This window comes from Octopus bimaculoides, chromosome 17, assembly GCF_001194135.2.
Source record: "Octopus bimaculoides isolate UCB-OBI-ISO-001 chromosome 17, ASM119413v2, whole genome shotgun sequence".
NCBI classification, from domain to species: domain Eukaryota; kingdom Metazoa; phylum Mollusca; class Cephalopoda; order Octopoda; family Octopodidae; genus Octopus; species Octopus bimaculoides.
Window position 1 is genome coordinate 46,348,233 of NC_068997.1, and position 12,855 is coordinate 46,361,087.

Consider the following 12,855-nt stretch of genomic DNA (forward strand, 5'->3'; position numbering starts at 1 on the left):
GAGCAAGTTCTGCTGCAAAATCTGAAAGCTAGGAAGGTGCTGCAGAGCTGCAGTGTGTTGTCTTTCTTTCTTTGGGGATTTGTTTCAAGGGACAGGATACTTTCTTCCTTCAGCTGTTTGACCCCTTTGCTCGCTGAGGTTTTCCAGGCTGTTCTGCCTTCAGTTAACTTTTCCCAAGTGATTGCATAACCTTTTTACCTAAATAACTAACAACAACAGCAGCAACAACAACAATAATTACAAGGTAAAGATGTTATGTCAGTCTTTATGTACAATCAATAAAAGATTTAGATTTAAAAAAAAAAGAGAATTTAAAATAAACAACATAAAATCAAAAATAAATGTTTGTGTAAACAGCAGCATGTGAAGAAGAAGAAGAAGAAGAAGAAGAAGAAGAAGAAAGAGAAGGTGGCTAGTTGTTGTAATTGTAGTAGTTGTAGTAGTTTTGTCACAAACATGGCGACGTCTGTGTTTGAGTAGGAAACACTAACACATCTTCACTTTTATACAACATCACATGGCATTGCTGCTGTAAAGCAACCAAATTCTTGTCTTTCTTAGAAATCTGTCACTCCATGTACTTACTTATCTTACCAGAAAAAACTCGAGCTAATGAAGGGACCCAGGGAAAAATTCTATGCAGTTACTCGCCCCACTAGAAGACGGCAGCCAAAACTCCTTCGACTTCAAATCCCACCCAACTGTCTTTAAAAGAAAGAAAAAAAAAAACAAAAACAAAGACTGAAAGGATACATCAATAAATGTAGTCCTAGATATACTACATCTGAAAAGAAGAGGTGGGATGGTCATGGCTGGAACAGTTTTAGATCAGGTCTGGCCTGGAGCTAAACAACAACTGTCATAAACTGTTGAAGATTATTGTAAGGTGACTATTTGCATGTTTTGTCCTCTTCAGAGCTATTACCATGTTTATGACTGGTTCTTCTCATCATACTGATTTAAAGACAGTTGTGAATGTGTAGTGCTGTTGATGTGGTAGCAGCAGATTTGCTTGGGTTGGGAGTGGTGGTAGTAGTAGTAGTAGTAGTAGTGGTGGTAATACTATTAGTAGTGAGGAGATGTAGAGGTTTAGGGTTGTGGCGTTTGAGTAGTTGGCGACTTTGTGGTGCTAGGAAATCTGTGGATGGTGACCCCACAGTCTTTTCAGTGGCAACTTGTAAAACTGGTGGATGGCAATGAATATAGTTATGGACAAACAACAACTGGCAGGGCATGAAAGCCCTCCGAGAGATCTATGGACAGCAATGGACCATCAAGTAGCCATCAACTTGTAGAGGTAAGAAGAAATCCATCACCGGATCTAATGGCTTCAGACATCAGTTTGAGTTGTTAGGAAAAGTTGATCTAGGGGTTTTGTAAGGGTTTGATTTGCTGCTTTGAAGGAGACTGGTAGTCTGATAAAATAATTCTTAGAAGTTAAAAAGAAAGGTACATGAAACAGTGACCCTGACGCACACACACACAAATACATATACAAATGCATATACACAGACACATATCTCACATTAGGTATCACTAAATTCGGCTGGAATTGAGCGCCCTTTAAATGCAGAGTCATAGCCTGAACACCATTTTTATCAACTTGACCATGTGTTCTGCTTTAGATCTCATCGGTGGACAAACAAGGTAAGAAAATTAGCCTCCAAAAGAACATTTTCCTCAGAAACCAAACACTTTCACCATAGACCCTTTTTACTCAAAACTCACACAACCCTATGTCTTTCTGTAATTAATTTCAACCCCAAGGTTCTAGGTTTGTTTAAACAGATCTGTTGTAGCAATCGAAAGGATCAGTTTTATCAACTGCACGAAATAAGCTAATCTTTCAACTCCTCAATCAAACATCTCACAAACAGGCTGCTTCATATCTGGTGTTGGCTTCACCCACTCACTCCTGGGTCTGTAATACTGTACAGATTGGAAAGGTATGTTTGTATATGTGGATGTGTTTGTGTGCATATGCTGCTATGCAGGTATGCACATATATACATACTCACACACAAATAATATAAATGCATATTATATATATATATGTGTGTCTAAGACTGAATGTTTGTGAACCACTGAGAAATTGTTAGAGATTTTTTCAGGCAAAGAGGAACCATGACAAAAGATTAGGGTGGCAGCTGGATGGGAGGGATGCAATGAAGGGTGGGGGAATGTAGGATAAAACGAGGAAATGAAAGAGATTTAAAAAAAAAAAAAATCGCTGATTAGTTTGATGAAGCCAAAATAAAAATAAAGAAAACGAAACGAAAATTGACAATAATATAAAGTTTGGTATAGTTAAATCTTTGGCAGGATCTTTGAGAAGAAACTGAAGGGGGCCCCCCTGATCACCCACCCACCCATCATATCAACTTATCATCTCACGATTCCACCCGTTAAAGGAACCGAGGTAATAAGTGTCAGCACTGTTCTGTGTGTAAGTCATGTCTGTTTGCAGTGTTGGTGTTGGTGGTGCTTGTGTCGAATTGTTGCAAGCTGTAGCTGGAGTTGCTCAGTCGAAATCTGCTCGGTTCAGTAACAGAGTCTTCACAGCTCCGCGACATGACACGGTCATCGTACAACGACAGTCTGTTGCGATTGATCTTTAAGGGAGTCTTAATCCGGTTGCGGATCTTTTCGCTGGGATCTGACGTGGCTTGAGTCTGATTTACAGGCAACTGGGCCGTACTGTCAGGTGGTGGGTTGTTGTGGACTTTGAGGGGAAGGGATGTGGGCCGCTGTGACTTCATATCAGTCAGTTCATTGCAGCTGTTCACAGGGTTAGCTGTTTTGTTTAAATAAGCTGGTGGACATTTTGTGTTGCTGGGTGCATCATCTGCACTGGAATCAGATATATTTCTAACTTGTGCATCGACTGCACCAGTAGGAATATGACCATTTTGATGAATGGTTGTGGTGTTTGCCACACCCATTTCTGTTAACCCAAGTCTGTCCTGCTCTGCAGTGGTCATCACAGATGAAGACACTGTGTTACTAACTGGGAGCACAACTGTACTGCCATTCTGAAGACATACTTCAGTTTGAACCGGTTGCTGAGGTGAAGCTATCAGGTTGATGTAACCAGACCGATCAGTTGAACGACGACTATTTTTATCTCGGCCATGCTTCCCATCAATACTCTGGCTGCTGCGAGACAGTAAGTTTTTCCCCAGTTGTGTCAACCTACTGGTGAAATCTTTAGGCTTTTTGCATTTGAAGATAGATTTTGGTGTTTTCTCATTGATGGCTAACTTACTGTAAGGTACTCCGTTGCCAGGGACATTGGCAATTTTGGGTCGTACAAGTGGACCATCGCTGTGTACTTGATTTTGTAAGTATTGGATAGGAGCATTGCGATGGTAGTTGAACGTCTCATTGTGGACTAGAGAACTTTCTACATTGTCGGGTCCACTGTCAAAAGGATCGTCATGAAACTGAGAAGTAGGTGCACTTAGAGATTGCTCCTTTTGTTCTTGTTCTCGTTTGGCGCTGGCAGAAATCAGAGTGTTTCCTGACACGGTCAGCTCTTCATCGCTTCTTTTGTGAGTGTTACGTTCGACTGTAGGGTTTCGACCCTGATGTGGCTGAATCACAGTGTTCGTTTTGGCATGGTTAATGTTCAGATATTTCGGTGGGGGGTCTGAATCAGAGGAAGACAATAAAGCAGTGTTTGTGTGCGCTGTTGAAATGTTATCAGGGGTCAACCATGTGTTACGTGGCTGACCATTCACAAGGCTTGTGTTTGGTATTTTGGAGAAATTGTAGCCAATTTGCGTTTCGTTTTCATAGTGTGGTGGTGGATCACTCAATGGAGGACCATGGGGTGCAATGCTGTGGTAGTCTGGAGGAGGGTCAGACTGGGAAGGGCTAAGAGTCAGCATAGTTTCTGTTGTTACGGCAGACATGCTTTTCTCTTGTGGTGTCCAAGAGTTTCTTGCTTGTCCATTTAAAGTATTCTCTCCACTGCTTCCCTGGCTTATCAAAGGGGCCATGCTGTTCTCTGTTGGCAAGGAGTTACCATTCTCGGCAGTAACACTAGACGTGGCAAGGTAGCAATTCCTCTGAACTGCAGAAATTCCTGCAGCATCTTCAGACACTGTGATGTGTGTGGAGGTAGAATTCAGAGTTGGTGTCACACCTAGAGAAGATAAAAAAGGTAAAAAGAATGATTCTTAGCATGAGAAGATGCAAAATTCACAGACAAACTTTATACATATATAATTCTAAGATAACACTGCCACCATCAACATCATTATCACCACTATTACATTCATCATCATCATCACCACCACCACCACCATCATCGTCATCATCATCATTGCTTAATGTTAATTTTTTTCATGCTTGCAGAATTTGTTGAGGCAGATTTTTTTTTGGCCAGATGCACTTCCTGTCGTGAACTCTCATTTGTTTGTCCAAGGAAGGTGATGTTTGACCACAGTAGATGAGAAACAAACAACATCATTTGTGTGAGGGTGATGCACATTTGTATTCATAACATGATGACAAGACAAGGGTACACAAAACACACACACACACACTGGTGCCCTTTGTCTTGCAGGTGCTGGCTCCATGTAAAATACACTTGTGCCAATGCTACAAAAATGCACTGGTGCTAGTGGCATGTAAAAAGCACCCAGCACACTCTGTAATGTAGTTGGTGTTATGAAGGGCATCCAGCCATAGAAACCAAGCCAAATCAGACAATTGGGGCCTGGTGCAGCTCCTTGGCTGGCCAGCTCCTCTCACATTGTCCAACACATAACAGTATGGATAGCAGATGTTAAATGATGATGATGATGATGATATATATATATCATCATCATCATCATCATCGTTTAACGTCCACTTTCCATGCTAGCATGGGTTGGACGATTTGACTGAGGACTGGTGGACCAGGTGGCTACACCAGGCTCCAATCTGATTTGGCAGAGTTTCTACAGCTGGATGCCCTTCCTAACACTAACCACTCCGAGAGTGTAGTGGGTGCTTTTACGTGTCACCGGCATGATGGCCAGTCAGGCGGTACTGGCAACGGCCACGCTCAAAATGGTGTATTTTACGTGCCACCTGCACAGGAGCCAGTCCAGCGGCACTGGCAATGATCTCGCTCGAATGTCTTTACACGTGCCACCGGCACAACTGCCAGGAAGGCGACGCTGGGCACAGCAACAACAGTGTATCACATAAATATAGATGACAAGTTACATCTTTAAGAATGGAATGAGTGCTGACCTTTTAATCGAGAATCATGAGGAGACATTGCAGACAGATCCGAGATTCTTTCAATGACACAAAATGAAGTGAGCCTGGCCTCAGCATCATGATCCCAGCAGTCTTCAATTGTTTCTTTCAAAGTGTGGATAGCCTGCAAAAAAAACAACAAAAAAACCCCACTAGATTAGTAAATAATAATAATAACAATAATAAGGATTTCTTTTACTAGTCACAGGAGCATAGATTAGGTGGGGACATCACAAGGACTAGCAACAATTTGTGTAGGGATTTACATATGAAATGAGGTGAAAGACATGGAAAAGCCTGTGAAATGTGATAAAAATATACAAAGTATATAAATAGGAGAGTATTGTAGTTCGCTTGAAGCATTGTGTATTGTTCGTAAAGAATAAAAAGTTTTGAATGGTACAAAAATGCACTATAATACAAAAAAACGGACTATAGACCTGTTGAAATTTAGTTATCCATAGTCTGATGATATTTCGGAATACAATTCCTTCTTCAGATATTCTTAGATGCAGTCGCTTCAATAATCTATTTTATAGATTCGGCTTCCGAAAAAAGAAAAGCCGTTGGAAAACAGATTATAGCAGCGACTCCATCTCAGAATATCTGAAGAAGGAATTGTATTCCGAAATATCATCGGACTATGGATAACTAAATTTACAACAGGTATATAGTCCATTTTTTGTATTATAGTGCATTGTTGTACCATTCAAAAATTTTTATTCTTTACATAGTATATAAAGTATGTATACATATGAATGATGCAGTCCTCCTAACACAAGAGAAAGTCCAATCAAGGAACCTCACAAACCCAGGATTATCCTGTACCCCAAAGGCACAAGCTTTTTCCCAACTGTTGCTCTCCAATCTATCGGCATATACTTAGAGTTGGGCCATTTACTCTTACCATTTTTGTCATAGTCACCCATCTTTTCACAAATTCACTAGGAGGGAGCACTTTCCTCTCCACCGATGATAATAATAATAATAATCTTTTCTTCTATAGGCACAAAGACTGAAATCTAGGAGAGGGAAATAGTCGATTATATTGATCCCCAGTGTTTTACTGGTACTTAATTTATTGAGCCTGAAAGGATGAAAAACTAAGTTGACCTTGGCAGAATTTGAACTCAGAACATAAAGACAGACGAAATACTGCTTAGCATTTTGTCCAGCATGCTAACGATTCTGCCAGCTCATTGCCTTAATTAATAATAATGTTTCAGATTTAGACATGAGGACAGCAGTTTTGAGGGAAGGGGGCTAGTTGATACCATTGATCTGATTTGTGTTTTATTTCATCAACCCTGCAGGGATGAAAGGCAAATTTGACCTTGTGGGGGATCTGAACTCAGAAAGTTATAATTATTTCTGGCAAAGGTACAGGCCAGAAATTTGGGTGAAGAGAAAAAAAAAAACAGTTGATTAAATCAGCCCCTGTACTTGACTGGTGCTTTATTTCATTGATCCAGGGGGGATGAAAAGCATAGCTGACTGATTTGAACCCAGAATGTAAATCGCTGTAACTTAATATTGCTGGATTTTCATTTTTGGGATTGGGTCAGAGTTTGTGTTTAATTGATTATATAATATAGAGTTGCAAAAAGTCATCCCAATATAGGAAACCAGTTGTCCAAACACACACACACACACATGAGGTAGACAAAGAGAGGAGAAGGAGGAGGAAGAGAATTTAGTATTAGACAAACAATTTGGGTAAATGTTTTGGTGTTAGGCTAATGGTTGATGATAGAGATAACAGTTGTAGAAATGACACTAACCACGTTTGAGTCTTTCCACATGTCTGGAAGCCATGGGCGTTTCTTGTTTGCTGAAACCAAAATCTGCATCTCTTCAAATGACGGATGAATACCTACTTCGGCTTGATAAGGTAGCATATATTCAGGAACTGGAACCCCTGTTATGAAGTACAGAATATACAGAGTATAACATCCAGCAATAATCACAATGGCTTGGCTATTATTTTAGCCTGCAACATTGCAATTTCTCATTAGTCTCCAATCACATCGCATAGTCATTAGTATAAAAGTATAAGCTACATAATCATCGTTACATCATAGAACCAAGAACAGATCACTATTACACCACATAGTTATCATTAGAATATTGTCACACAAGGTAACATGGTGGAGGTATGTGGCTTAGTGGTTAGGGTATCGGACTCATGATCATAAGATTGTAGATTCAATGCCTGGACCGCATGATGGGTTGTGTTCTTGAGCATAACACTTCGTTTCACATTGCCCAGCATTCCTGATATGGACTAGCATCTTGTCCAGTGGCGAATATATACATTACAGAAACCAGGAAACTAGCTCTACGTATGTGTCAGAAACCAGGAAACTAGCTCTCGTATGTGTCAAAAACTAGGAAACTAGCTCTATGTATGTGTCAGAAACCAGGAAACTAGCTCTATGTATCTATATGGCTCAGGAGGATCTTTATAACAGGGTGCCATGATCCTCTATAGTCATCAAAAGGTCACTCTTACATGACATGGTCATCAGTAGAGAGCACTGTCACACTACATAAGTCATCTGCAAAGTTCTGTCATTCTCCAGTCACAGGAATATTTCTTTTGTGCTTCAAGTCCTAAGCACATCTCAATCATATAAAGGGTTTTTACAATTCTGTCACATCAGTTACCAGTCGGTTTCCATCATGTCCACAAAGTTACAAATGCATTTCTTTCACCTCTTCCAACTACTTAAAATCTTTTGTTACATTTTACAATCAAAAGCCATCGCAACATGTAGGGCAGTACTTCTCAAACTATCTGATATGGAGTACCAGCAGTTTTTTTTTCCCAGTGTGCCAGGGACCAGTAATGATTCTTAGTAATATTAATATATACTGGAAACAATATATATAATGAATATAATAAAAGTTGACAATTTTTTTTTATCTTATATTTACTTTGTAAACAAATAGGTGCAGGAGTGGCTGCGTGGTAAGTAGCTTGCTTACGAACCACATGGTTCCGGGTTCAGTCCCACTGCGTGGCACCTTGGGCAAGTGTCTTCTACTATAGCCTCGGGCCGACCAAAGCCTTGTGAGTGGATTTGGTAGATGGAAACTGAAAGAAGCCCGTCGTATATATGTATATATATATATATGTGTGTGTGTGTCTGTGTTTGTCCCCCCACCATCGCTTGACAACCGATGCTGGTGTGTTTACGTCCCCGTAACTTAGCGGTTCGGCAAAAAGAGACCGATAGAATAAGTACTAGGCTTACAAAGAATATGTCCTGGGGTCGATTTGATTTGACTAAAGGCGGTGCTCCAGTATGGCTGCAGTCAAATGACTGAAACAAGTAAAAGAGTAAAAGAGTAAATACTACAATATAACAAGCATTTTATAACGTTTCTTTCTTTCCTGGAAACTTGCTGCATACCGGCAGCTGATGGCTCGCAGACCGGCACCAGTTTGCAGACCACCGCTTTGAGTAGCACTAATGTAGGGGACCGTGTCACATCATCACATAGGCACTACAAGTCTCCTGTCTGATTACATAGACATTAAAACATTCCTGTCATATCTTGCAAAACTGTGTCGGTTATTTTGTTTATTTTGTTTGTTATCACCTGTCAATAGAGTCCTGTTGTCACATTATATGGATACTAGAGAATTTTTGTCACACTTCCTAATTTGTGACAATCTGTTGTCGTGCTGTGTAGTCAACAATACAAGGACATCAGCAGTCCGACATCATTAGCATACTTCTGTCGTATTAGCTACTGTAAGTATTTTGCAACACCAGCTGACACTTGATATGCTCCAATGCCACCAGTATGCACACACCTGCGCGCACCCCCGCTCCCACATACATACTGCAAGATAGAATAAAAAGTTACCACATACATACATGAACTCAAAAGACTACATACATACAAATACAATAACACACAGTCACAGCCACACACATACAAAAAATAACATGTACTCACTCACACATACAAAAAGTAACACAGACAATTAATAAACACACAAGATTACAAACACACACATTCACTCACACATAATCCGACAGTGAAGAGATGTGCACACACACACACACACACACACACACACACACACACACACATACACACAGAGCATCATATACATGCACAAATAAAACCTGTGCTCTGGTTACCTTGCCAAAGATCAGAACAGCGAGATGCAATTTCCCAGAGAACCAGCCCCAAAGAATAGACGTCTATCTGTTTAAGAGAAGCCTCGCAGTCACGTAAGTTGACAGCACCGTCCAGCAGCTCAGGGGCCATATAACGTACAGTCCCAACCTGCCAATGAAACAAAACAAATGGATTAGATACAATAACGAATGAAAACATTGGGAAAGGAAATTGTGAAGCTGAGTGTTGAAGCAGAATAAACCATATAACAACAACAACCACAACAACAACCACAACCACAACATATGTATGTAATATGTCTGACTTTGTGTGATGAAACTGTACAAGAAAAACGACTAACACATATGTACACTGACTCACACATATACATTACACACACATACACATGCACCCACATATACACATGCACACATATATACATGCACACACCAACTTGTACACACACACCCACACCCACACCCACACTCACATACTGACTCACATATACACACACAAACTCTCACACACAGAGATTCTCACATACTCACACACACATACAAGCCCTGACTCAGGCATACACAAGCATGGCAGTAATTCAGCAGTACAAGAAAAAAGACTAACACATGTATACACTGACTCACACATATACATTACACACATATACACATGCACACATATATATATATGCACACACCAACTTGTACATGCACACACACACACAAACTCACACGCACACATACACTGATTCTCACATACTCACACACACACACTAACTCAGGTATACACAAGCATGGCAGTAATTCAGTTGTCGGATCTAGAATACTTACATCAGTGAGCGAAGACTGCTCAGCACTCTCAGAATAGCCATTCCGAATCAATTTGGAACCCATGGTTGCCATGCAGAATCCCAAGTCTGCCACGACACAACTCAAGTTGGGTCGAATGAGGACATTCCTTGAATTGAAGTCTCGGTGAGCAATGGCAGGTTTCACCTTATCTGAAATGTAAACCAGCAATGATTGAGTTGACAATGCTTATCAATGAGATTAGTTAATCAAACTGATTCATTCATCATCATCATCGTCATCATTTAATGTTCATTTTCCAAGTTGGCATTGGTTGAATGGTGCAACAGGGGCTGGGGGTCAGAGAACTGTGCTATGTTATCACAGCACACATACCACCCGGAATTACACTTTGATATACCTGACTAGTTTAGGGATCCCCAGCCTTTCTCCTCTTCTCTGTACTCTTTGAGCTGTCAGGTAGTTAGAGGGCAGGGGAAGTTTAGTGTTTTGCTTATATATAGCCTTTTATTCTTTTACTTGTTTCAGTCATTTGACTGTGGCCATGCTGGAGCACCGCCTTGAGGAGTGTTAGTCGAACAAATCGACCCCAAGCCTAGTACTTATTCCATCACTCTCTCTTGCTGAACCACTAAGTTACAGGGATGTAAACACACCAACACCAGTTGTCAAGCAGTGATTGTGGTGGGGAGGGGACAAAAACAGACAGGACACACAGACATATACAGCTCCTCTGACCTCGTATGTGTGTTTCATACTTTTGGAAAGACCCTGAATAAAAGTGCAGAGCAAAAATATTGCAGGTTGCATTTGCAACTGCACATTCTGTATGCAGCAGAAACACATGTTGATCATTTTAACTAATTATGCTGGATAGTTGACTGTTAAAATTAAAAGAAAAATTCGAAGATGTACCAGTCTCCATATTCTTTGTAATTGCTTTGGATTTACACTTCATAATCCAATAAAGTGAACCCGGATATACCCATCAGAAGAATTACAATGGGATTGCTGATCCTAAGCGATTCTTGATGCGGTTAGCCGGAATCTGGAGTATACTTGAGAACTCTTATGGTACCCACCTGGATAATATATCCCTTTATACTCATCATAGTGTGTGTGTGTGTGTGTGTGTGTGTGTGTGCGTGCATGTGCCCCCTCTCCTGAACTTGCTGGCCTTGTGCTGAAATTTGAAAACATATATGGTGATGGTAGTGAACAGGTTTAATTAAAAGTGGGTGGCGATAATTATATAACTACTCTGGGATATTGATGTTGATAATGATGATGATGATTTTGACAATGATGAGCATATTTGCTAAGCGAGCAAAAAAAAACACATACACAAATACAATAAACAAAAAACAACAACAACAATACAAGAACAAACTACATCAATGACTTGTGTTGCAACAGATTGTGTGCAATTGCATTTCCTGATGCAATAAAGCATACTGTAATGTACATACCTCCCTTGGTGATGTCCAGATGCAGATGGGCCAAGCCCCGAGTGAGGGAGAGTATGATGCGACACATTTCTGACCAGTCGACAGCGTGCTCCCGTAAGTAATTCATTAGTGTACCATTTGGCACGTAAGAAAGCACAATGCAATATTGGTGCAGCCCTTCACTGTTAACCAGCTCATCTGCACCATAGAACTTGAGTAGGTTGTCAAATTCCATGAACGGCAAAGCATAGATATATTTCTCGTTGTTGTAGAACTGGCGGTGGTTATGGTGGAAAACCTTCACAGCTACAGGCAGACCATTTAGCTTGCCGGACCATACCTCTCCGTATTTTCCCTTTGCGATCACGTCCAGCATCTTCACATTACTAATGTCGATGCCAGGTGGTGCACTTGGTGCCTCTTCCATGATTTCTGGCAGTGGATGCTGCCGTTTCCGGTAGACACAGTATATGCAGAAGCTGAGGATAAATATAAAGCTGCCGGCCCCGAACAAGCATATTATAATGATGAGGATGGTGTTTTCACTGAACTTGTCTATGTCAGGAGGAACTGTAGAGTAAAGAAGAGAGAGAGACATAATTAAGTTGCAGGGAGATAAGTAAACCACACACAGCAAAAGATCTTGCTGTGTGTGTGCTTGTATAGTTTTATATATATATATATATATATATACACACACACACTAATATATATATATATGTAGGTATACACACATACATTTATCTAGGTATATATATATATATATAACATATGGTATAATTATAAACACGGCAAATTTTAGCCATTTCTCCGTAGACTGAGAAAATGATGAACAACCTTAATTGATTTTTGACCCTTATTGGGTTCTCATCAGAGGCTTCTACATCATTCTGACAGTCTCCAGAGAAACAAGCACCCAAACTGTTTCTATACTCAACAAATGCAGAAGTTATTCTATGAAGGAATCCTTAATTTGCATACTGGAAGTGTTTAACACTTTATAAATCCCATACACTCATATATAGGTACACACACACACACACACACATATATATATATATACATACACACACACTACCACATCCATCATAACCACCTGACTAAATCCCCTCTCCCTTACCAATCACACCACCCACCACTCCGTAGTCCCAACTGATACACAGCTACAAGTGCCACAATCATCCATTCCATCACCAGTCACACTAGCACCC

At 40.4% G+C, this 12,855-nt stretch overlaps 1 protein-coding gene across 2 annotated transcripts in view; it reads right to left on the minus strand.

Annotated features, from left to right (window-relative positions):
• Window positions 1-245: 245 nt before the first annotated feature.
• Window positions 246-12,855, minus strand: part of LOC106882102 (bone morphogenetic protein receptor type-2) — an 86,050-nt gene continuing 73,440 nt past the window's right edge. For both annotated transcript variants that reach the window (XM_052973934.1, XM_052973935.1), the window contains 6 exons: window positions 11,666-12,214; window positions 10,218-10,387; window positions 9,411-9,558; window positions 7,035-7,171; window positions 5,245-5,377; window positions 246-4,147 (listed from right to left, as the gene is read on the minus strand). In XM_052973934.1, the coding sequence (XP_052829894.1) occupies window positions 2,430-4,147; window positions 5,245-5,377; window positions 7,035-7,171; window positions 9,411-9,558; window positions 10,218-10,387; window positions 11,666-12,214 (2,855 nt within the window). In that variant the 3' untranslated portion in view covers window positions 246-2,429. The remainder of the gene's footprint in view (window positions 4,148-5,244; window positions 5,378-7,034; window positions 7,172-9,410; window positions 9,559-10,217; window positions 10,388-11,665; window positions 12,215-12,855) is intronic.